This window comes from Ceratotherium simum, chromosome 2 (genome assembly GCF_057802395.1).
Source record: "Ceratotherium simum simum isolate JZ-2026a chromosome 2, ASM5780239v1, whole genome shotgun sequence".
NCBI classification, from domain to species: domain Eukaryota; kingdom Metazoa; phylum Chordata; class Mammalia; order Perissodactyla; family Rhinocerotidae; genus Ceratotherium; species Ceratotherium simum.
Window position 1 is genome coordinate 39,149,872 of NC_141901.1, and position 26,415 is coordinate 39,176,286.

At 42.7% G+C, this 26,415-nt stretch overlaps 1 protein-coding gene and 1 long non-coding RNA gene across 2 annotated transcripts; one reads left to right on the plus strand and one right to left on the minus strand.

Moving 5' to 3' along the window:
* The first annotated feature begins 598 nt into the window (after nucleotides 1–598).
* Nucleotides 599–25,799, plus strand: LOC106802799 (SLAM family member 9-like). Its single transcript, XM_087441270.1, has 4 exons — nucleotides 599–704; nucleotides 13,388–13,771; nucleotides 22,824–23,120; nucleotides 24,985–25,799. Exons 1-4 carry the CDS (start codon nucleotides 632–634, stop codon nucleotides 25,308–25,310), a joined length of 1,080 nt encoding a protein of 359 aa, XP_087297396.1. The 5' UTR covers nucleotides 599–631; the 3' UTR covers nucleotides 25,311–25,799.
* On the minus strand, nucleotides 2,392–4,106 carry LOC147917910 (uncharacterized). Its single transcript, XR_015548919.1, has 3 exons — nucleotides 3,943–4,106; nucleotides 3,714–3,846; nucleotides 2,392–2,557 (listed from the first exon to the last, which is right to left on the minus strand). It is a non-coding gene; the product is annotated as an uncharacterized LOC147917910 (long non-coding RNA).
* Nucleotides 25,800–26,415: the final 616 nt, after the last annotated feature.

Genomic DNA, 26,415 nt, shown 5'->3' on the forward strand with positions numbered 1-26,415 from the left:
ATATAGGTGCAAGCAATATGTAAATGGCAATGTTTGCATTTGGGGTATAGAGATTTGACATTTCCCACAAAGAGCTTTGTGTGTTTTTCTCACAGCTTCTTACTTAGGCAACTGATAGTTTAAACTTGTGGAAAATCCGAATGGAAATTTGACTCATTAAACAGTGTCAGAACAGAGGAGAGGAGAAGCTTAGTCCAGCCTGGTTGTAATAGAGTGACCTCTGAGCTGACCATAGGTTGGCATCAGTGGGAAGAGCTACCTGGGGCAGGCAGTTAACCAGACAAGCAAGTAAGGGTTTCAAGTGGGTGTAGGGGTAGTAAGTGTGAGATCACTAAACTGGTTTTACCACAGGGAGGTGGTCTCTCCAACACAGACCCAGGCATACCATAGAGTGAGGCTGTTTATAAGTTATTCTGCAAGTATTACTGAGGTCCTACTGTAGGTGATAGGGACGATATGAAAGATCTGAATTAGTTACTCTTTATTTGGCTGAGATCCCAGAACAAGTATTTAGCTCCACCCTTGGGGTGGGTAGAGCTTAAAAGACGTGTTTGGGTGAAGCTTTTCTTCTGCTTTTCTCTGACTCTTAGATGTATTCTCTGCAACTGAACAGGCTAGCAGGCAGCCTGTGATGGGGCCTTGCTCAGAAGACCCCCACCTCTGCTGGGCCTTCTTGCTCCTGGGATTCACCAGTCTCCTCCTCAGTGAGTGGCCCGGGCTCCTGGGAGGGAGGACATTGGTTGGTTCAGAGAGGTAGGGTTTCCTTGCCCTGTCTGATGTCTTTGGTAAACAAAACGACCAAGGAACTCTTATAATTTAGCAAATGCACTGAATTTGGTTTAGAGTCCAGGGCTGAACAGAAATAACAAATGTTTTTTGGTGGTAGGGAGGCTGGGAACCCTGAGCTCTAGGTGGGGATGCATTGAGGGAACAATTAACAGGGAGGTGAGGCCACTTCTGCTGCAATGACAGGGAAGCCGGGAGAGCCTGGAGCTACCTAATGAGAGGGATGGAGACAGACAAAGAAGCCAACTCCTGGGGACAGAAGGGGTGGGAATGGGCCACCCATGGCCTAGAACTCAGAGGGCACACGGCAGTCTCTGAAGCTGTCATGTGAAGGAGGGACCTGACCTGGCACCCCTGTGAGTGTGCTGGAGGAATCAACTCTAGTTGGGGCTTCTTAGTCTTCCCCACTAAAAAAGGAGAGCAAAGCAACACACTCTGAATGGGTTAGGGGCTCAGCTCCAAGCAGATTATCACAAAGAAAAGAGTCCTTGTAAGTCTCACATTTAACTTAAAATTACTTGTCAATTTTGCATTCCACTACAGTGTTAGTTTTCATCTTAAAAAGTTAAGATGTATTTGAATTTGGGTAAAGTGAATCCTCTTGGGGGGCCCCTTTTTCATGCCTGCAGATTGCATCTCCCTCCACTGCCAAATGCTGTTCAGGTCCTGGAGACCCCAGCCTGAAAGCACTGTTTTACAGAAAAACCCTGGAAACAAAGAAGGTACCCATCGATTTGGGAATGATTGAACAAATTCAGGACTATCTCTACCATGAAATAATATGGAGGATAAAAAAACACAAATGCACCAGTTGTCTGGGTGGGATTTCCAATATCCATGTGGTCAGATGCATGGATTTCCATGAGCAAGATGCAAGAGACTGAATACAATGAAATTCTAATTTTGTACATGAGTGGGTGCCTTCAAAATTTAAGAATATCTGTGTATCCACATGTTTATAACTGGAGAAAATGTGGAAGGAAACAGTTGACTGATAACATGGGTTCCCAGAGAGGGTGAACCAGCAGAGGAAATTGAGGAGGGGGAAGTAGAGCTGGGGGAGGGTGAAGCAAAAAGAGAACTGAAAGAAAAACTGTCCTAAGGAAGCCTGAATATCTCATTTGCGACTTTATCCTAGATTAATGTTTACGTATAACAAAACTAAATAAAGAATTGTTGATGTAAAATAACCAATAACCATTCTATAGAGAAGAGAAATAAGGTGAGTTTTACCTGAGCTGGAGTGAGGATTATAAGCAGGGAATGCTTTAGAAAGCATTCCAGAGAAGCATGGTTTTCACTACAGTCTTATGTCTTTTTAGAACAAAGAATATACGTTAAACATACCCAGGATATATTTTCATCAAAGTTTCAAAAAGGTATTTAGTTGCCAATTAGCGGGTCAAAATGACTCTGATGTTGGGAAAGGGACTAATCTGGGTGTTATCAATAGTGTGTAGGAGCGGAAGCGTGCATTTTTATCTTAAGAGAGTGCATTATTTACTTTAACGTTTAAAGCAGAAGTACAATATGTGTTTCATATGCCATAAGTCAGGCTCCTTTACTTCAAGCTGAATCAGCTTTGAACCCAAACACTTACCCCATATACCTCGATATGTGAAAATCTCTTGTCATTTTCCCCTTCTGATCAATAACTTTTTGATAGAACCCATTGCTGATCAAAATGTTGTCCTTTGGTGCCACGGTGGTTTCCACCTGCCTTGGGTCCATCATGTCCCTTGGTCCTAGGCTTTTATTTCATTGATTTGCCCTGTGATCCATGTTGAGGGTGAAAAGTCAGGTATAGTGGACAAGCATAAAGGTATATATTACCAGGGGAAGTGTTTCATAGGTTATGTAATTTGTCAATTATTTTTTAGATTATCACACAAACATTGTCCATGTGCTTTTACATGGACTTCCTATAGGTACATTATTTATAGCAATTATATAACAGGTAATCCAATACTTGAAATGATTTGCTTAAAAATCAATTCTTAGGCATAGTCTTAATAAGAAAAGGAAATTCATTCAGAGTTTTAAGATTGATTGATCATCTCAAGTTGCTGAGCAGTCATTACTCTAGCTTGCATGCCAGCCTTACAACACTGAGCAAAAAAAAACAGTAATTAGTTAGAATATTATGACAAGTACAAGAATTCTAAGGAGTAATAGAAAAAGAATTGCATTCCAGATCGCAAAAGGGAGCCAATACTGGAAGGGAACCAACTAAACAAATCAAGACTGGTTGTAGGGTCACTTAGGGCATTCACCTACTTTTTCATGTGCTGTAGCAGGGATGACACATTGGAAGATTCATCAGGTATAAAAGCACAGTATTCAGTTTGAATGATTACACACATACCACCTCAGGATGCAGTTAAAATATCTAAAGGCATTCTATTTTAAAGGTCAGCCTTTCTCATTAAAAACACTTCAATATTTAATAAGGCTATTCCTGCTTGACTATCATTAAGGGCTTGTTGGGTAAATTTAGTCAGGGCTTCTATATGTGATATGACATCTTCTAGCCCCAAAGAAGGAGCAAATATAGCCACTAGGTGGCCATACCAGTGGAATACTGAGCAAGCCCATCTGTCCTTAAGGAAAGGAAGATGGGCAACAGTTCTTAGTTCAGGGCAAATCCTTCCCTGCATCCAAAGGAAACACAGGATGCAGTATCACAGCCATCTGGGTGGTAGTCAAGGCCAGAGCTTTGTTCCGCATAAGCATTGAGTTCCATTAGAAGTCACCTAATAGATGCCTGGCCTTCAAGACCAGCGTGTTCCAAATCGATCATACCAATATCATACCAATCAAACCAATATGATAGTATGAAAACCTTAAGTGGAACAATTATAAAATGGGTATACAGTTTTAGCATTACAAGGGTTTAAAGGGGGAGATATAAGGTTGGGAATACAGACCTGGTCCAGACTCCTGGGACAGCTGTCTACAATAGATGCTGCCTTCTTCTCATCCTGGTTTGGAGGTATTTGTCTTGGTCAGTCAAAGTCAGGTGTCAGAAAAAGGAGTTGAAATCCACTCATGCAGAGGAGCCTATTTTTTTTTAATGAGAAATGTGAATCCATGAGAAATGTGAATCCATGGGTCTATGACCTTTAATTTTGCAGATCATGGATTGGTTAAAGGTACCTGTTATGGTTCTTTCCAACGGGGCTGAGAAAGTCTTTTATTTGATGCCTCTTCTAACAAATAAATTCTCCAGGTTATAGTCCATGATCCTTAAGGTCTTCATCTCTCAGGAGCTCTCCATGAAAGAAATCAACTACCCACCTTTCATTTCTTTTTAGCACCTCAATAAGACCCTGAAAACAATGTAATATATCCCCCTTAAGAAAAGTTAGTTCATACATTTCCTCATCTAATTATATAGGCTGTCATGTTATTATTTCAAAAGGAGACAGCTGATGTTTATCAAAAGATGTAGATCTAAGATTATGAAGAGCTGGCTGAAGAGCTTTTGGCCATGAGAGAATAAATGTTTCTGAAAGCTTTGCCAATTGAGTTTTGATTTAACAATTAGTTAAAATGTTGCATTATTGGCCAACTCTTACATAGATTTAATTTTTTGTCCAGTGAAATGAGTTCCCTCGTCACTGGGTAACTCAGTAGGAATTTCTCAAGCAGGAATTATCCTTTCCAATAATTTACCTACTACTAAAGCCACTGCTCTTCTTCAGGGAAAGGCCTCAATCCAATGTGAGAACACACAGATCATTACTAAGATATGTATACCCTTGTGATAGTCGCATTTGGACAAAATTATATTGCCATACATTGAAGGGTCCCTCAGGAAGGGGAAAGGGACATTTTGACTCATGAAGTGTTTTCCTGGGATTATATTTAGGACATATAGTACAACAAGCATATGCTCTCTGAGCTGCTGTGGGAGAAAGTTGCAAAAAATATTTTTTCCCCACAAAATCATCTTTTCAGGTGCCCAGTTGGTAATTGATGCATATGGTGGAGCAGTGGCAATTTTGCTGTAATAGGCACTATGATTTGTTATCAGGCTGAAACCACATCTGCATGGTGGTGTCAAAAATTCCCCCTTTTTGTCACCACCTTAGTTTCTCTTCTTCCGTGGTGATTTCTGGAGCGTGTAGAAGGAAATCTTTTACTGGGTTGGCAGAGGTAGTAGAAATTAGTGGGCATTCTTGAGGCAGGACAGCATATTCAGCTTGATAATGTCTTTGCTTATCCTTTAAGTAAGACCAATCTGTAAGCCAAATTAGATAACAAAATGAAGTCATTGTTTTCCTCCTCTGGTGCTTGAAGCAAGGTAGCAGAGTTAAGATAGTGAATAATATTTACTTATGCCATATAACCTAAGAAGATTTATCATCATTTATTTGACAATGCTTCCCATGCAATTTAGCATACCAAACAAGCCTAATTAGTTCAGCATCTGCCTCTTTATAGGGAGAAAAAATTTCTTTGAGGAATCCAAGGGGCCATCTGAAAATTCTCAAAGAAACAATTTTTTTTTTCAGGCCAAAAGAAAGACTTCATTTAGGAGTTGAATTTTTTGGGAAGCTTCTCAAAAATATCAAAAGGTTTCAAAACACTTGTTCAAACAAGATCAGGTGTTTTGCTGATCTTGTGTCTCTCTGAAACACTGGTCACTGTGAAAGAATGCTTAGTTATCCATTTAACCAAGGTTACAACAGATGTTCAAGACAAACAGTTAAAAAAGAAAAACCTTAGTTCTTTTTACAGAGAGATTTCAGTATTTTAGAACATAGGAAATTATTCTGACAAAACATAGAATTTCTGTCTTTTAGGTAGACTTACTCAAAGGTAAAGAAAAATCCTGTATAACTTCATTATCAAAAGCAGACTAAAACTGCAGGAAAATTATCCTTTTAAGAAAGAGAAAACCAAATTCTAATTTTGCACCACCTCACCTTTGATATTAAAAGTCATTTACTTAATTAAAATTAATCTAATCTTAGCCAGCTGGACCATGCATAAAACTCTGTTCTCAAGTTTCCTTTTTCACAAACCTTCTATAACTTTCTTTTTACATTCAGAATTTGTCTCATGCCTTCCTTTTTTTTTTCCTAATACTTTAATACAAATTTATCTTTCTTAACAAAACAATCAAAAATAATTCCTTTCCTAATACCTTCTTCACTGAAAGCATACATCTTACTTTCCTTAAATACAAAGATGTTTTCCTTACTAATTTTTAGTAGCTTTAATCACATATGTTAATTAGAATTCTTAACCCTCACAGACAATAATTATAGTGAAAACCAAGAAGTAGGCAATTATAAACTGTCTTTTGCATTAGCATTCTATGGCTTGGCAAATTTATAAATACTTTTTACAACTTCTAGAAATATGTCACTTCATAGTACAATCTTTTAATAAAATACAAGGCATGTTTACTAATAGACCCAAACATCTTTTAGTTTCTCTATAATGAGAAGCCAAATTAGATACACGTATATTTAGTAATTAATACCTAATATTTGAACTTATGTGGAAATGACCTAGATATTCAATAAATTTTTTGTCACTTAATTTAACCAAACTCTAAGGTTTCAAGTCACCAAAAGATTTTGAAGTTATTTTAATTAGATACACCATAGCATATAATTATTGTTGAAAATTTCACCCAAAAACTTTTATCTTTTCACATCCATTTACTTTACTTGTTTCCAATAACTATGTTCAGATTGCCTACAAAAACCTCATGAGACATTGGGCAAAATCAGCTATCATCCTATACCATTTTGCTGACAAATTTTGTAACAGAGATACATGAGCTTATTTGACTAATAAACACAAGCTGCCTGCCTGCATCATATCCAATGCTGATAACTCTGAGGACATGCCTACTTCAATCAAACCAACAAACTTAAACAAACTTTCATTTACCAAAGGTTATTTAAAATCATGTATGATTTCCTTCATTAAGTAGTAGATCATAACAACAATAAACAAACACATAGAGACAGAGATTGGATTGGTGGTTATCAGAGGTGAAAGGGGGAGGGAGGAGGGCAAAAGGGATAATTCGGCACATGTGTGTGGTGATGGGTTGTAATTAGTATTTGAGTGGTGAACATGATGTAATCTATGCAGAAATAGAAGTATAATGATGTACACCTGAAATTTATACAATGTTATAAACCAATGTTACTGCAAAAAACAAAAAACTAAAAATAAAATAAAAAAAATAAATAAAATAAAATCATGTTAGCTTGGAAGACATTTGGGTAGTTTCTATTACATTTAGAAATAACTTGGCCGGCCCCGTGGCTTAGTGGTTAAGTGAGCGCACTCCACTGCTGGCGACCCGGGTTCGGATCCCGGGCTCGCACCGACGCGCTGCTTCTCTGGCCATGCTGAGGCCGTGTCCCACATACAGCAACTAGAAGGATGTGCAGCTATGACACACAGCTATCTACTGGGGCTTTGGGGGGAAAAATAAATAAATAAAATCTTTAAAAAAAAAAAAAGAAATAACTTACATAAGCACTTTTTAAAAATTTTTTCTGAGGAAGATTCATCCTGAAATAACATCTGTTGCCAATCTTCCTCTTTTTGTTTTTGTTTTTTTTTCCTTGAGGAAGATTAGCCCTGAGCTAACACCTGTGCCAATCTTCCTCTATTTTGCATGTGGGTCACTGCCACAGCATGGCTGATGAGTGGTGTAGGTCCACTCCCAGGACTCAAACCAGCGAACCCAGGCCACTGATGCAGAGCATGCCAAACTTAACCACTACACCACAGGGATGGCCCCTGTAAGCACTTACTTTAAGCCAATTAAATAGAGCTTCTTTAGAAATTATACCATCTGGAGGTAGAAAAACATCACATATATAATATATATATGTGGACACACACACAAAACCCACACAAACAGATGCAACAAAGATGTTATAGCATCCATTTTTAAAATTTTCCTGGGACTTTTGGGCAAGGGTGCCCTCATAGCAGTTTACACCTCCAAAAGCTTCTTCCCCCCCACCACTACCTGTTTTTTTCCCCCAAGATTTAGGAATCAGGGATAGTCTAGATAGCAGCTTCCAGAGAGGTCACAAGCTTTTTTTTTGAGATAAACAGGGAAAGTTACTTACTTATCAAAAGACTGACAGCCCCATCCAATTACATTTTCCTTATTTTGCTTCTTTCTCTCTGGGTATTTAGTTTTATCTTAATTTAGGGAAGAAGGTCTAAAAGTCCCCATCAGTCTTTGAATATCAGCTTCAAATTTGGCCACATTTCTGATTGTAAGTTACTACATCCTTTCAAATATCTTGTCAGATTTCGGCCAAGATAAACAGTAACTATACCTGGCAGTATTAAGAAACTCTATTAATTTTTAATTTTAGTTTCCCCTTTACTGTTTAAGGGTTGCAGTTTCCCAGAAAAATCTCTTAGAGTCTCATTAACCCAAAGAGGGTCTCATGTTGGGTCTTCCTGCAAAGATAGATTATGAGGGTGTCCTTAAAGCTATGACTTAATAAGTGCACTTCTTAAACGATCTTACCTAATTGGAGCATTCCTTCTAATGACCAGTGTACAACTTTTGGAGGTTCAAAGGAGTCCCAAAGTGGTCACTGTAACTTTAAATTATCCCTGGTTATATTGATACAAGGATCCAACCATTTACAGTTATCCCCATTTTGTTAAGCACTTGAAAGTATATGCTCCACCATATGCATTGTACATGAAGCCAGCCAGAGTTCCACGGGGAGGCTGCCCATTTGGGAACTGGTCAGCTTTAGAAGCGTGATTTGCTGTTTTCTTTTAGTTTTGTTTTGCTATTAAGTCTGAACAATTTCTAAGGACCTATTACACAATGTGTTCAGACTTTATAGACACAATTCCTTCCAATTTAAAGCCAAATTAAAAAGGTCAGCATGCCCTCTTCACTCCAAAGTCCCCCATGTGCTTCCCTAGCCTAGGAAATTCTGCCTAGATTCCTCTTACCTAGGACATGTACAGGTACCCCTTTAAGACACCTAGTCTTAAGCCTTGAAACAGCTCAAGTAAAGTCAGGATCTACAACTTAAATAAGGAGGTGGGGTTTCAGGAGAACTCACCAGGGGCACCTGAAGAGTGCCATGTAGCTGGAGGGGCTCAATGGGCCTACGTGGTACCAAGCCCCAGTTCAAAGTAGATTCCAGATGGTCTGGTGGGTTTCTCTGAAATCCTCCCGCACTACACCAGGAAATGTCAACGCCAAATAACCAATAACCATTCTATAGATAAGAGAAATAAGATGAGTTTTACTTGAACCAGAGTGAGCATTATAACCAGGGGAGGCCCTAGAAAGCATTCCAGAGAAGCATGGTTTTCAGTACAGTCTTATATATTTTTAGAACAAAGAAATACATTAAACACACCCAAGATACATTTTCATCAAAAGTTCAAAGAGGTATTCAATTGCAAATTAGCAGGTCACCATGACTTTGATGTCCAGAAAGAGACTAATCTGGGTGTTACCAATAGGGCATAGGAGGGGAAGTATGCATTCTTATCTTGACAGTGCACTCTTTAATGGTTAAAGCGAAGTACAATGTATGTTTGATAGGCCATAAATCAGGCTTCTCTAATTCAAGCCAACTTAGTTTTGAACCTGGATAGTCACCCCAATATGTGAAAATACCTCAATATGTGAAAATCTCTCATCAGAACTCAAGGGAACACAATAACAACTAGTGAATTAGGAATTCAGGTGAAAGCCATGAAAGCTTTCAGTGTTGGATTTTTTTGTTCTAATATCCAAGCCACTATATGAAGTTGCAGAGAATTATATGAAATTTAGTGGATTAGAGAGTGTTTGTACACAGGATGTCTTGAATTAACAATGACCTTAGATTTAGACCCCCTAAACAAGGTAACTTTGTGTCCCCAGTAAAATGTAGGGTTTCTCCGCTTCTTCAATTTTATTTAAATGGAAAAATATGTTAACTTATGTAGAGTTTTCTCCATAGGCCCTGGGGTGTAAGATTATATAAGAAAGAGAGAGAGAGAGAAAGAAGGATGAAGAGAGAGAGAGAGGGAGGGCGGGAGGAAAGGAGAAGGAGGAAGAAAAAGGAGGAAAGCGTCAGAAAAATGGACATTTTATGATGATTTTTGAGTGTTAAATGTTATATTATTTAAATGAATTTTAACTCTATCTTGTTTATTACCATTCCTTCCACTGGCTTTATTTTCTTCTTCTTCAGGATTAGATCTTTTGTGGACCTGAGAGCTCTTGCTGCCTTCTTTCTCATTCTAAGTCTTCTCCCAGCTTCCTCAGAGTTTGTGCTCACCATCCACTTTCTGGGGTAGATCCTCCCTTGCAGCCTGAGGGCTGAGCCTCCTCTCTCCCCGATTCCGTCCTCTCTAGAAATTGGGGAATCTGGCTGGGTTGCTATTTAACCCTCAGCTATTTAATCCTCTGCTATGCCCTCTAAGTACTTGCTTCCCCTTTCCCAGGAGAGGGAAGATGGAGGATGAGACTCCAGGACCTGCTCTGATCCTGGTGATCAGAGAGCAGTGCTGGGAGGGAGGAGCTATGTGGAGGGCAGGGAAAGGGTGGGAGAGCTGATGGGCAGCTCACTGCAGGGGAGAAGCACTGGACAGGAAGAGAGGAGACCAAACCCAGGACAAGTTCACCCATCAGGGAGCCTCCTACTCTGTGAAAGGAGGGGCCTGGACAGATCCCCTCTAAGGTCCCTCCCAGCTATGACATTCTGGGATTCCTGCCTCCACGCAGACAGGATTCTCCTGTGGCTATTTCAAAGGCTCCACTCTGTCTCTTCATCGTGCCTTGTCCTATTCCTGTGTCCTGACAGAGACTGCCAGCTGGGAGCCTGTTTTGGGCACCTTCAAAGAGAAGACCCCTGGCAGTCCCTGTGGTCACTTCCTCAGCCCTGCATGGAGGGAGGGCATCATTCTCTTCAAGCCTTGTCTTTGGGATCCAGCCTGGACCTCTGTTCTCTCTGTCTCTGCTCCTGAGAGGGGTCTTCAGACCACCTGGAAGGACATCATCTCCTTCCCCCAGGGTGTAGAAACTTGGTCTGCAAACCTTGCTCAGGAAAGCACGCTATAGCTGTGTGTTCAGAAGCAGCTACCTGAGAACTTCATCCAGAGCTTCTCAGTTTCTGTCTGTTTAGTAGAAAATACCAGCTTCCTTCTCTCTGTTCCCCTGGTGCTGACCCCCTCTTACCAACGCTGGGGGGAAATAGACAAACGTTGTTTGGTCAGAATTATTGGTGAAAATCCCTTAGGAAGGGGCCACACTTGAGACTGAAATGCTATCTCTCAGAAAGTCCATCTGCACATATCCCCATTGGAACAGGGCTGTTCCTTTGAGCCCCAGGTTACATAGACCACTTATGGTTAGTGTCTATTGCTGTACCCAAAATTGCATATTTCAATGTGAGATTAACTCTGAATGCTATTATTGACTGAGGTGTTACAGAATACTTTTATTTCACTCATTACTTAATGAGGAAACTAGGAGGCTGTTACAACTGGTTCAAAGGAAGAGTCAGAGACCACACCCATATAGGACATCAGGAATGCTGGAATGAATTTACCATCAGATGCCCTGCATTTACAGGAGTTTATGGTATTTGTGGCTACATAGAGAAAGGTCTGGAAGGATACACATCAATAACAGTGCTTACCTCTGGGAGGAGGCACCCTTCACACTTGTACTTGAATCAACTCCATAATCCATATAATAGTTTTTTATGAACACGTAATACTTTTACGATTACAAAGATATCACTAAAGAAAGGGGAAAATGCCCACACCAAATAGACTTGGTAATGTAAATTTTTTCAACTCAAGCTTGAGATAACCTTTAGCCTGTCCTTCCTCCATCTTTATCACTCTCCCTAGCAGCATGGATGTCCTCAGGTACTTAGTAACATGGGAGCTGACAGTGGCCATGGAAGACACCTGCTGTGGACATAGCAATAAATTTCCTTCCAATCTCAGGGCTTTGGTAAACAAGAAGGCCCTGGCTGGACTTCATCTCCCCACAGCCACCTATGGGATTGCACCCATGGGTGTCTGACTCCCTGGAACCCATCCCTGTAACCAGGAGGAGACCCCGGGCAGGGGCACCTGCTGGAGAGGAAAGGGCACCACCCTGGGATCTGAGCATGTCTGGTTCTGATCCCAGGTAGGCTTGGTCAAGAATAATCACCATCATAATGAGATGGAACACATTTATGGAACAATTATTGAGCGCTGTGCTGAAAGCTTTTATCTTCTTAAATCTCCACAATAATTCTATGAGGTAAGTATTGTTGTTATTGCCATTTCACAGATGAGAAGGCTGAAGGCTGAGAGGTTAAATATCAGTACAATCCATATAGCCAGAAAATTGAGGACTTGGCTTCAACTTAGGTCTCGCCGACGTTAAAGCCGAAGTTTAGACCACTCTGTTGTACTAGATCACCCAGTCTGACACCTCAGTCCATTTCAATAAAAACATACTTTGAAGTGGGACTGAGAGGCTGTGAGGATGCTGTGGGTTTCATGTGGTGCAGCGACAGGGTGGTGGAGCCTCCACCACGCGTGACAGGCCCCCTCCCTCCCTCTCTCATGGGACATGTGGTGTGGGATATGAACTCTCCTTGTTCTAAGACCCTGAGGTATTGTATTTATTTGTTACCACAGCACAGCCTAGTCCATCCTGACTACAATGCCTGGAAGGAGGGGGCAGGGAGAGCAGGCTTCATTACTGTATTAGTTATCTATTGCTGTGTAACCTGTTACTCAAAAACTTAGTGCCTTAATACAACACTATGTACAGTCTCACACCTTCTGAGGGTTAGGATCCAGGAGTGGTGTAGCTGGGTCCTCTGGCTCAGGGTCTCTCAGACTGGAATCAAGGTCTTGACTGGGGCTGCAGTCAGCTCAAGACTCAGTGGGGAAGAATCCACTTCCAAGCTCACTTGTGTGATTGCTGATAGGATGCAGTTCCTGTGGCTGTTGGACCGAGGACCTCAGTTCCTCCCTGGCTGTTGGCCGGAGGCTGCCCTCAGTTCCTCACCATGTGGGTTTCTTCACAAGGCAGCTGACAGCATGGCAGCTGGCTTCATCAGATGGAGGGAGAGAGAGTGTGAGCAAGACGGGTCACAGTTTTGTGTAACCTCCCATCGCTAGGTGACATCCCATCACCTTTGCTGTATCTTGTTCCTCAGAGCAAGTCACTAGGTACAGACCACACTCCAGGGGAGGGGGTTATAAAGGGTGTTAACATGAGGAGGGAGGTGTATTTGGACCCACTTTGGAAGCTGCCTCCTACAGATGTGCACTTAGTATGTGCCAGAAAATGTGCTGGTGCTTTTGATCCTTCATCTCATTTAATTCATACTACCGTTTTGAGGCAGGTAAGGAAACTGCAGCTTAGCAAGTTTAAGTAACCTGTTCAAGGTTACACTCCAGTAGAACCAGGACTTGATTCCAGAATTGCTTAAAATTCATTCTACTAGGCTACTTTCCAAGAATCAAGAGAGTATATTGGGTGGATTTCATTAAGAATATGGGTTCCATGGTTCTCTCTTTTATTCTTGATGAAAAAACACTCATGTTCCTGTTTCCAATGCCCTAGGTGTCTGCAGCATTGGGGTCAAGAGTTCTGGAGCACATGGTTCTGGAGGTCAGCATTCTGGAGTCCACGTTCCTCTGAAGGGGATCCGAGGAGGTTCTGTGTTGTTTCATGTGATCAAGGAACCAGGAACTGAGATGGAGGAGATCTCATGGGGCTTTGGCCCTGACTTAAAATACACAGTCATACTGCGAGTCCGTAATGGGTCCGAAAGGGCTCCAACCTGGGTCTACCTCCAGGATAAGTACAAGCAGAGGGTCCATGTGCCCAACATGATATCCCTGAGGATTGAGAACTTGACCCAAGAGGACAATGGGTACTATCGAGGTCGAGCCAGCTTCACTGGAGGACTGGAATCTAACCAGATTTTCCACCTCACTGTCTATGGTACGTGACACCCCCTCACCTCAATCCCATGGCTATGTCCTTCTTTTGTACTTAGGAGTGTCACAGGGGCCCCATTTTGCAGGACTCTTTCCAGATGCCAGCCTTCAGACTCTATTTTCTCCCTTGAAATTAGGGTAAGTGGGTTCACCACAAATGGATGGCGGAGCTGAAACTCACACCAGGAATAAAATCACTTCAATGTTTTGTGAGAAGAAAATGGAAATTTGGGGGAAATGGAATTTCTCCCATAACATTTATGGTTTATAGGAGTAGGTTTACTTAATTTATGTATTAGTTTTCTATTGCTGCTATAACAAATTAGAGAAGTCCCCCCTTATCCGAAGGTGATGTGTTCCATGACCCCCAGTGGATGCCTGAAACCATGGATAGTAGCGAACCCTGTATACAGTATGTGTTTTCCCATATGTATATACCTATAATAAAGTTTAATTTATAAATTAAGCACAGTAAGAGATTAATAGCAATAACTAATTATAAAAGAGAACAATTATAACAGCATACTGTGATAAAAGTTACCATAGATCTTAGCAACTTTGGCATGATTTTTTTTCTTTCCTTATTTTTTTTTTTTTTAATTTTTTGTTTATTGCGGTAACATTGGTTTATAACATTGTAAAAATTTCAGGTGTACATCATTGTACTTCTATTTCTGCATGGACTACATCATGTTCACCACCAAAATACTAATTACAACCCATCACCACACACATGTACCGAATTATCCCTTTCACCCTCCTCCCTCCCCCCTTCCCCTCTGGTAACCACCAATCCAATCTCTGTCCCTATGTGTTTGTTTATTGTTGTTATTATCTACTACTTAATGAAGGAAATCATACGGTATTTGACCTTCTCCCTCTGACTTATTTCACTTTGCATTATACCCTCAATGTCCATCCATGTTGTCACAAATGGCTGGATTTCGTCGTTTCTTATGGCTGAGTAGTATTCCATTGTGTATATATACCACAGCTTCTTTATCCATTCGTCCCTTGATGGGCACTTAGGTTGCTTCCAAGTCTTGGCTATCGTGAATAAGGCTGCAATGAACACAGGGGTGCATGTACCCTTACAAATTGGTGTTTTCAAGTTCTTTGGATAAATACCCAACAGTGGAATAGCTGGATCATATGGTAGTTCTATCGTTGATTTTTTGAGGAATCTCCATACTGTTTTCCATAGTGGCTGCACCAGTTTGCACTCCCACCAGCAGTGTATGGGAGTTCCCTTCTCTCCACATCCTCTCCAACACATGTTGTTTCCTGTCTTGCTAATTATAGCCATTCTGACGGGCGTGAGGTGATATCTCATTGTAGTTTTGATTTGCATTTCCCTGATAGTTAGTGATTTTGAACATCTTTTCATGTGTCTGTTGGCCATCTGTATATCTTCTTTGGAGAAATGTCTGTTCAGGTCTTTTGCCCATTTTTTAATTGGGTTGGTAGTTTTTTTGTTGTTGAGATGCATGAGTTCTTTATATATTTTGGAGATTAAGCCCTTATCAGATGTATGGTTTGCAAATATCTTCTCCCAATTGTTAGGTTGTCTTTTCGTTTTGTTGATGGTTTCCTTTGCTGTGCAGAAGCTTTTTAGTTTGATGTAGTCCCATTTGTTTATTTTTTCTATTGTTTCTCTTGCCCGGTCAGATGTGGTGTTTGAAAAGATGTTGCTAAGACCGATGTCGAAGAGCGTACTGCCTATGTTTTCTTCTAGAACTTTCACAGTTTCAGGTCTTACATTCAAGTCTTTAATCCATTTGGAGTTAATTTTTGTGTATGGTGTAAGGTAAGAGTCTACTTTCATTTTTTTGCATATGGCTATCCAGTTTTCCCAACACCATTTGTTGAAGAGACTTTCTTTTCCCCAATCTATGTTCTTGGCTCCTTTGTCAAAGATTAGCTGTCCATAGATGTGTGGGTTTATTTCGGGGCTTTCGATTCTATTCCATTGATCTGTGTGTCTGTTTTTGTGCCAGTACCATGCTGTTTTGGTTACTATAGCTTTGTAGTATATTTTGAAATCAGGGAGTGTCATACCTCCAGCTTTGTTCTTTTTTCTCAGGATTCCTTTAGCTATTCGGGGTCTTCTGCTGTTCCATATAAATTTTAGGATTCTTTGTTCTATTTCTGTGAAAAATGTTGTTGGAACTTTGATAGGGATTGCATTGAATCTATAGATGGCTTTAGGAAGTATGGACATCTTAACTATGTTAATTATTCCAATCCAAGAGCACGGAATATCTTTCCATTTCTTTGTGTCTTCTTCAATTTCTTTCAGATATGTTTTATAGTTTTCGGTGTACAGCTCTTTCACCTCTTTGGTTAAGTTTATTCCTAGGTATTTTATTCTTTTTGTTGCAATTGTAAATGGGATGGTATTCTTAATTTCTCTTTCTGCTACTTCGTTGTTGGTGTACAGAAATGCAACTGATTTTTGTATGTTGATTTTGTATCCTGCAACTTTACCATATTTGTTTATTACTTCTAAAAGTTTTCTGGTGGATTCTTTAGGGTTTTCTATATATAAAATCATGTCATCTGCAAATAGTGACAGTTTCACTTCTTCCTTTCCAATTTGGATCCCTTTTATTTCTTTCTCTTGCCTGATTGCTCTGGCTAGGACTTCCAATACTATGTTAAATAGGAGTGGTGACAGTGGGCATCCTTGTCTGCTTCCTGTTCTTAGAGGGATAGGTTTCAGTTTTTCACCATTGAGGATGATATTAGCTGTGGGTTTCTCATATATGGTCTTTATTATGTTGAGATACTTTCCTTCTATAGCCATTTTATTCAGAGTTTTTATCATAAATGGATGCTGGATCTTGTCAAATGCTTTCTCTGCGTCTATTGAGATGATCATGTGATTTTTGTTCTTCATTTTATTAATGTGGTGTATTACGTTGATTGATTTGCGAATGTTAAACCATCCCTGCATACCTGGAATAAATCCCACTTGATCATGGTGTATAATCTTTTTAACGTATTGTTGTATGCGATTTGCTAGTATTTTGTTGAGAATTTTCGCATCGATGTTCATCAGTGATATTGGCCTGTAATTTTCTTTTTTTGTGTTGTCCTTGTCTGGGTTTGGTATCAGGGGAAGGTCGGCTTCGGAGAATGAGGTAGGGAGCTTCCCCCTCCTCAATTTTTGGAAGAGTTTGAGAAGGATAGGTATTAAGTCTTCTTTGATTGTTTGGTAGAATTCACCAGGGAAGCCGTCTGGTCCTGGACTTTTATTTTTGGGGAGGTTTGTGATTACTGTTTCGATCTCCTTACTGGTGATTGGTCTATTCAAATTCTCTACTTCTTCTTGATCCAGTTTTGGAAGGTTGTATGATTCTAAGAATTTATCCATTTCTTCCAGATTGTCGAATTGGTTGGCATATAGTTTTTCATAGTATTCTCTTATAATCTTTTGTATTTCTGAGGTGTCTGTTGTAACCTCTCCTGTTTCATTTCTGATTTTACTTATTTGTTCCTTCTCTCTTTTTCTTGGTGAGTCTAGCTAAAGGTTTGTCTATTTTGTTGATCTTTTCAAAGAACCAGCTCTTGGTTTTATTAATTTTTCTATTTTTTGGTCTCTATTTCATTTATTTCTGCTCTGATTTTTATTATTTCCCTTCTTCTACTGATTTTGGGCTTTGCTTGTTCTTCTTTTTCCAGTTCCTTTAGGTGCATTGTTAGATTGTTTATTTGAGATTTTTCTTGTTTGTTGAGATAGGCCTGTATTGCTATAAACTTCCCTCCTAGAACCACTTTTGCTGTATCCCATAAATTCTGGCATGACGTATTTTCATTTTCATTTGTCTCCAGGTATTTTTTGATTTCTTCTTTGATTTCTTCGTTAACCCAGTCGTTGTTCAGTAGCATTTTGTTTAATCTCCATGTATTTGTGGCTTTTCTGATTTACTTCCTATAGTTGATTTCTAGTTTCATACCGTTGTGGTCAGAAAAGATGCTTGGTATTATTTCAATCTTCTTAAATTTATGGAGACTTGTTTTGTGGCCTAATATGTGATCAATCCTGGAGAATGTTCCATGTGCATTTGAAAAGAACGTGTATTCTTCGGTTTTTGGATGGAATGCTCTGTATATATCTACTAGGTCCATCTGTTCTAGTGTGTCATTTAAGGCCAATGTTTCCTTATTGATCTTCTGTTTGGATGATCTATCCGTTGGTGTAAGTGGAGTGTTAAAGTCCCCTACTATTATTGTGTTACTGTCTATTTCTGTTTTTATGTCTGTTAATAATTGCTTTATATATTTAGGTGCACCTATATTGGGTGCGTAGATATTTACAAGTGTTATATCCTCTTGTTGGATTTTTCCCTTGATCATTATGTAATGCCCTTCTTTGTCTCTTTTTACAGTTTTTGTTTTAAAGTCTATTTTGTCTGATATGAGTACTGCTACCCCAGCTTTCTTTTCATTGCCATTTGCGTGGAGTATCTTTTTCCATCCCTTCACTTTCAGTTTGTGAGTGTCTTTAGGTCTGAAGTGTGTCTCTTGTATGCAGCATATATATGGGTCTTGGTTTTTTATCCAGTCAGCCACCCTATGCCTTTTAATTGGAGCATTTAGTCCATTGACGTTTAAAGTAGCTATTGATAAGTATGTACTTACTGCCATTTTTTAACTTTTTTTTTTTTTCCTCAGTGTTTTAGTAGTCCTTCTCTGTTCCTTACTTCTTCTATACAGAATTGGTGGTCTCTTTAGTTTGACCTCTGTCTGAAACCTGTACTCTTTAACTACCCTCCTCTCTCCTTTTATGTTTTTGATATCATATCTAACCTCTTTTTTGTGCATTTGTGTGCATTACGTTCTAATCGTGGAAATAGATAATTTTTCCTATTTGTGGTCTTCTCTTTTCCCCTTAAATCAGTCCCTTTAACATTTCTTGTAACACTGGTTTCTTGGTGACAAACTCCTTTAATTTTTGCTTATCTGGGAAAATTTTGATCTCTCCTTCCATTTTGAACGATAACCTTGCTGGGTAGAGTATTCTTGGCTGTAAGTTTTTTCCTTTTAGCACTTTAAATATATCGTGCCATTCTCTTCTAGCCTGTAAGGTTTCTGCTGAGAAGTCAGCTGATAGCCTTATGGGGTACCTTTGTAAGTAACTTGACATTCTCTTGTGGCTTTTAGGATTCTCTCTTTATCTTTAATTCTGGACATTTTGATTATGATGTGTCTTGGTGTGGGCCTCTTTGGGTTTATCTTGTTTGGGGCTCTCTGTGCCTCCTGTACCTGGATGTCTGTTTCCTTCCTTAGGTTAGGGAAGTTTTCATCTATTATTTCTTGAAATAAATTCTCTGCCCCCTTGTCTCGCTCTTCTCCTTCCGGGACACCTATAACACGGATGTTAGTGCGCTTGATGTTGTCCCAGAGGTCCCTTAGACTGTCCTCACTCTTTTTAATTCTTTTCTCTTTTACCTGTTCACCTTGGGTAATTTCTTCTAGTCTTTCTTCCAGCTCACAGATCCGTTCTTCTGTATCCTCTACTCTGCTTTTGAGTCCCTCTAATGAATTTTTCATTTCCAGTATTGTATTCTTCATTTCTGATTGGTTCTTTTTTATATCTTCCATTTCTTTGTTGACATTCTCACTGAGTTCATCTATTCTTCTCCCCAGATCAGTGAGCATCCTTAACACTCTTAGTTTGAACTCTCTGTTGGGTAGATTGCTCATTTCTGTTTCACTTAGTTCCTTTTCTGGGGTTTTGTCCTGTTCCCTTACTTGGAATGTATTCTTTTGCCTCCTCATTTTGCCTCTTTCCCTGTGCTTGTGTCTACATATTAGGTAGGTCAGCTACGTCTCCTGCTCTTTGATAGGTGACCTTATGTAAGTGATGCCTTAGGAGGCTTCCAGTATGCTTCCCTCAGTTCTCAATGTTCCAGGGGTGGCCCCTATGTGGGCTACGTGTGTCCTTCTATTGTGGCCTGTTAGCTCTCCCCATAGGCGCCCAGGGAGGCTGAGTTATGCTCCTGGCCAGCTGTTGTAATGCTCAGCTGCTTGTAGTTGTTGTGGGCCCTTCAGTCTCTTTATCAGGTGTGGGGAGCCCCAGCACAGTTGGCTGTAAGTTCTAATACCACATTTGTGTTGCAGTATTTCTTTTAAGTGAGTAGGCCCCCAGTGTGGCAGGTTGTTAGGCTCAGGGCCTTACAATTGCTGTAAGCCTCTAGCCTATTAGGTCTCTTGTCAGCTCTCTGAGGATTGCAGCTGGGTGGGGCTGGCCTCAGGCACAGGAGCACCCAATTGTTTCAGGCTTTGGAAGGTGGGGCAAACCTCCTCTGTGGGTCTTTGAGAAGCACAAGTCTTCTGCAGCTGACAAGCCCTGTTGCCCACAGGTCCACACACACAGTCAACACAGTCCTGCCCCGTGTGAGCGCCCCGACCTCCCCAAGCAGACCCAGTCTTTCCAAGGCCGGAGCCCCACACACTCCACCACCACCCCACACTCTCCACCCGCTCCTTGTGCACACCCTGCCCAGCTCAAGTCAGCTCAGTTGCCAGGCTGCAGAGCATCCAGTCACCAATCTATGCAGGCCCACACGTTGCCTGAGGGCTTGTTGTTGGGTGGGGCCAGACTCTAGGGTGGGCTGCCTGCCCTGGCTGAGCTGGATTAAATCGGTGCTCTAGCGGGTGGAGCAAACCCTGGGCTAGCAGGTCTCAGGGAGAACTCCAATGGCGTCTGTGCCAGCACGCTCACACCAGGCCACAACAATGGCCGCCGCCAATGTCCCAGTCCCTGGAGAGGTCTCACCCCTCACCGAGATGCACTCAGGGCCTATTAGGTGAGTCTCTTGTCACCGAAGCACTGTGCACCTTTCTTTCTGGTGATTTTAGGATGCTTTCTGGAACGGGTGAGTTTGTGCGCTGGCCCTTTAAGAGCCAGTTTTAGTTTCTTTGTGAACCGGGTTTTCTGGGGGTGCTACTCAATGCCTTAGTAGCAGCAAAGTCAGATATTATGCCACTGGTGTCGATTGTGCTGGGTCCACAAAGTGCCCACAGCGGGGGCGCTCCCCGGCTCAGGGCCCACCCCGCGCCTCCAGGGAGGCTGCGTACCTGTGAGCTGCTCCCTGCGGCCGTGAAGCTGGCGGCTTGTGAAGGCGGTGGTTTTCCTCTCCGGAAGGGAGTCTCTGCCTCTTCTACCCCAGTTAGGATTGTCCGTTGTTGCAGGAGTTCCTCTTATCCAGTTTTCAGTTCTGTCTCAGGGGTAATTTTTCCATGAGTAGTTGTAAATTGGCTGTGTCCACGGGAGGAGGTGAGTTCAGAGTCTGCCTACGCCGCCATCTTGACTCCCTTTCCTTATTAAGTCAAGAACTTTCACCTTTTTGCTGAAAGGAAGCACTTTACAGCTTCTCTTTGGCATATGTGAATTGCCAGCATCACTACTCTTGCTCTTCTGGTCAATGTTAAGTAAAATAAGGGTTACTTGAACACAAGCACTGTGATACCACCATAGGCGTCTGACAAATGAGACGGCTACTAAGTGACTAACAGGTGGGTGGTGTACACAGCGTGGATGTGCTGGACAAAGGGATGGTTCACGTCCTGGCGGGATGGAGTGAGATTTCAACATGCTACTCAGAATAGCTTGCAATTTAGATCAGGAACTGTTTATTTCTAGAGTTTTACCTTTAATATTTTTGGTCTGTGGTTGACAATGGGTAACTTAAACTGCAGAAAGCAAAACCACGGATAAGGGGGGACTGCTGTACTACAAACATAGTGGCTTAGCAACACAAAATTATTATCTCACTGTGCTGTATGTAAGTCAGAAGTCAGACACGGCTCTCACTGGGCTAAAATCAAGGTATTGGCAGGGCAGTGTTCCTTTCTGGAGGATCCAGGGGAGAAAACATTTTCTTGCCTTTTCCACCTCCTGGTCGCTGCCTGTATTCCTAGCTCTCACCCACCGTCCCCAATCTTCAAAGCCAGAAATGGTGGGATGAGTCCTCCTCACAGTGCTTGCCTCTGAACTCCTTTCCTTCCTTCTTCCACTTATAAGGACCCTTGTGATTACGTTGCTCCCATCCAGATAATTCAGAATATTCTCACTATTTTAACGTCAGATGATTAGCAACCTTAATTCTATCTATTACCTTAATTCCCCTTTGCCATTAATTTAACATATTCACAGGTTCTGAGGATCAGGACGTGGACATCTTTGGAGGGGGAGCACTATTCTGCCTACCATAATTCAGAAATCCTTGTGTAATTCACCCTCCCTATCTCCCCTGCTCTTACTCAGCCCCAGCCCAAGGCCAGCCTCACTCACAAAATCCAGCTCTAACTGCCTCCATAGATGTAGGAGAAAATTTACCCTGCAATACTTCTTAAGAACCTCATTCAGCAACTCTTTCTTTCCCCAGAGTTAGTCTGCATAGAGAAATACCTTGCTATGGAGAGAGTGCCTTTGACAGTTTTAGGTTCCCGTGGGATTTCTATGACTGGCTTGTAAATCTGTGACTTCTCTTCCTCTATGTACCACAAGTCCAGTGGCATGTTCTAACCTCACTGGGGGTTGTAACTCCAAGTCACTACCACTACATCTCCCACAAACGTCTCTACTTTTGGGCACATGGGTCCTTTCTCTGGACTCCCAGGGCTGGCCGGATGTTTTTCTTCACCATGGCCTGTGTAGTCCCAGGCATCTTCTCAGCAGGAGAAACAGGGGGATGGCCCTGGACCACGACAAGTCCTTCATTTCCGACTTCTTGTCCATCAAGGAAAGACCGAATTCTAAAAATAATGGGCCTTGAGCAGGTGGAGTGCAGGTTTTATTTTCTTGTGGGATATTTTTAAGACTTGCTCAGTCTAGTGCAATCACATGAGGCTTAAATCAGTGGCTCCCTTCCTTCTTGTCTCTTGCTATATATTTAGCTTTGGGGAAATACTATTTCATCTATAAAATGTCTCACCTTCCGTAGAGTGAGGAAGCCAGAGCTTCAGTGAGATAATGGATGACAACGTGCAAACTGTAATGTTCTCCACTCATGTGAGGCTCCGTTCTCTTGTCCCTCCCACCCCAGAGCCAGTGCCCCATCCCCAGATCTTGGTCCAGACACAGTCCATCACAGCAGGCTGGTGCAACATCACCCTGGAGTGCAGAGCTGGGGAGGTCACAGAGGAGCTGAATGTGACCTGGGAGAGCAAGGGCCTCCCCAGGGAGCTGGAGCAGAGGGGGACACTGGGACCAGCCCCCAACTTCTGGACCCTGAATGTGAGCCTGCCTCTGAGCCAGCCCAATGCCAGCCTCACCTGTGTGGTCAGCAACACTGAGGACCAGAAAACTGTCACCTCAGCCCTTGGAGAGATCTGTGCCCATGGTGAGTGCAACCTGCCTGAGGGGAGGGGTGCTCTGGGAGCTCAGGGAGCACTGGGGTCTGAGGACTCTGGGCTTTTCTCCCCACCGTGTTCATCAGCACCACCTCCAACTGCTCACCCCATACAGAAGTCTGGGAGGCACATCCAACTTGTTTCTGCTTTCAAATGTCTCTCACGTCTATGCCTCTGCTCTTGTGCCCCTGCTGGTAGGCAGCAGCTGTCCAGTCCCTCTCCCCACCCCACTCATCATCCACAGTGAGTCCAGAATCGTCTTTTGGAAAAGCAACTGTATTGTGTCATTTGTCTGTGTCACCTGTAGGATCTGATCTCCAGTGACTCCCAGTAGGATTCAGGGCTCAGACGCTCCTCTACCCATGGTTTTGGCCTCAGTGTCACACTTCACACCACACTGCTTGCTTGGAGTTCCCGAATATGTTCTTTTTTTTTTTTTTTAATTTTTTGTTTATTGCAGTAACATTGGTTTATAACATTGTAAAAATTTCAGGTGTACATCATTGTACATCTATTTCTGCATAGATTACATCATGTTCACCACCAAAATACTAATTACAACCCATCACCACACACATGTACCGAATTATCCCTTCCACCCTCCTCCCTCCCCCCTTCCCCTCTGGTAACCACCAATCCAATCTCTATCCCTATGTGTTTGTTTATTGTTGTTAATATGTTCTGCTATTGCCAGATTTGAGCCTCTGCATATGCTGTTTCATCTACCATCATTCCTCTCATGTTTTCCCTTAATTTCTTGCCTTATTCCTACTGAAGCATTTCCCTCAGGCACGGCTGACTTCAGTAACATGTGGCCCATGTTGTCACACAGGCCCCGTGCTGGGTTTAAAGCTCTGCAGTGTCCATCTTGACGTTTCTAACAGTTTTTGAACAAAGGGGTCCTTGTGCTCATTTTGCACAGGGCCCTGCATGGGCTGTGGTCATCCTGCCCTCAGGCATCACTTTTAAGGAGGGTCCCTGGTGCCCCACTGAGTGGTAATGCTCTGTTTCTGTACTTGTCTCCATAGCCTGAAACACCTTGAGGGCAGGGGCCATGTCTTGTTCTCCTTTGAATCCCTGCGCTAAGCACAGCTTATGGCACAGTTTGTTCAGTGTTTTGATGAATGAATGAATGACCTGGTACCCTCGTGAGCAGCCTTGCCCCTCTAACCTGTCCTCCATGAGCTGCTTGAGGGATCTGATGTGTCAGCATCACATAAAACCCCCTGTTACCCTCCCCTCAGCCCCTGTACTGGAGCCTCAGATAGAGTTCCACACTCAGCATGACCCACAAGACCCTCTGAAGACAGACTCCTGCCTCCCTCTGATCTTTGCCTGGCTCCTGCCTGCTCTGTTCCCCTCTTGCCTACTGCACTGGGGTGCTGGCAACTCCGAGGGGCTGGCTTCTGACACAGCCCTTTCCTGAGCGTGATGCTCATCCCTCCTGGAATGCGCTGCCCACCCTGAATATCTGGTAAACTCCTATTCCTCCCTCAAGACTCAGGCTACCCATCACATCCTCTGGGAGGCCCTCCCTGAAGACCTGTGTACAAGGTGTAACCTCTATTGCACTGCAATCCTTCTGGCTGGCAGACTTTGTTGTTTTCTCAGTCTTTCCTGCTGGGTGATGAACCCCAAGAGTATGGACCAAGTCTTGTTCACCTCAATATCCCTGGCACCAAGCAGGAGCTTGGGAACTGGTTAAAAGAATGAACCTCCGTGCTCCTGCTCTTCAGCTTCTGAACCAGGACCCTTCAGATTTCTCCCCCTGATCTCTCTATCTCTCCTGGCAATGGGTATGTCAGGTTCTCTCTTGACTTAACCTTCTTCCCTTTCTCTCTGTGAGGGAAACAGATTCACATGGACAGGCAATTGCTGGCCCCCTGCGAGCCATCCTAGGGACCATCGTGGCCGTGCTGTTGATCCTCGGGGCTGGACTATGCCTATTGAAGGCCATTGGAAAGAAGACGATGGAAACTGGAAGAGGCAGGTTGCATTTCTCCTTCCGGGCCCAGATACCCTCCCTCCTCCACTGGGCCCTTGGCTCCCTTTCTCCTGCATTTTGCTGCTCAGGAAATGTACCTGCAGAAGGCACAGTGTGTAGACATAGCCTTGGGGTTCATAGCAGTGGGGGAGGGAACAGGTTTCCAAGGCCCACATTCAAGCTCCACTCTATGTAATCCTCAGGTGCAGAATTGCAGGAGGAACACAGGAACCAGGATGGTGACATCCACTATTTAGAGCTGAGCCAGCAGGAGTCTTGAGAGGGCAGGAACATAATGAGAGCTGGGAGCAGTGCCCAACCTGGGCTCACCCAGCTCCCTCTGCACCTGGGTTTGGACATTTCCGGCCCCACTGTCTCTTTAACTCTTTCCAGTTATTCACCAGTATTTACCAGGAAAATTGACAATTGGGGCCAGTGTAGTGCTAACACTTTGGGGGAATTCACATGCAGTTCATGTCAGCAGCATTGGTTCCACTTGGGTCCCTCAGGGGCCTCTCTATCCCTCAGCTCTTCTAGGAACCCTCTGTCTTGCATTCCTAGGGTATGGGTGAACGACATCTAGAAGAAAAGGAGCCTCTCACTACTGTCTACAGTGAGGTCCAGAACCAGGCCAGGCCATGAAGATGATTTAATTGGAGAAAACAGGGGAATCGGCATTCCTAGGACACATCCTCCCAGAGCTTGATCCCTGAAGACACCCCCCTCTTCCAGCTCTGGTCCAGCTCCAGCTGCCCCTGGTCTGCGTTACTCTGACCCTCATGTGCTCAACTCCCTGGGCACCTGTGGCCCTGTCACTTCCTCTGACACCTCCCCAAGCTGCCCTCCCACTCATAACCCTCACTTCTGCAAGATGAGTGCTCTTCCTCTCTCATTGACTTAGCTCCTGACCCCTCTCCTTCTGAAGCTTCCCAAAGGGGACCCTACTGACTGTTCATGTGTTAATCCCCACAACCTCTGCTGTGTTGCTGGTGTGTTTCTTTCTGAGAACATGAGCTGAGGCGTGGGGGCTGTGTAGAGGTATTGACCATGCCACAAAGGAGAGAGTGAGGCCCTTGGTGTTGGATGCTGAGAAGGGGGTCAATAGAGGCAGTACGGGTGGGTGGGAACCCACAAATGACTGGCCTGAGACTTCCTAGTACTGTGCATAGGGCTTCCTTGTGGGTGTCGGACAGTGTGTGTGTGTGTGTGTGTGTGTGTGTGTGCACATATTTGTTGGGGGGGTGTCTAGTGTACATTATATATTGGCCAGAGCCCTTGCTCTTGGTCACCTGTGCTAACCT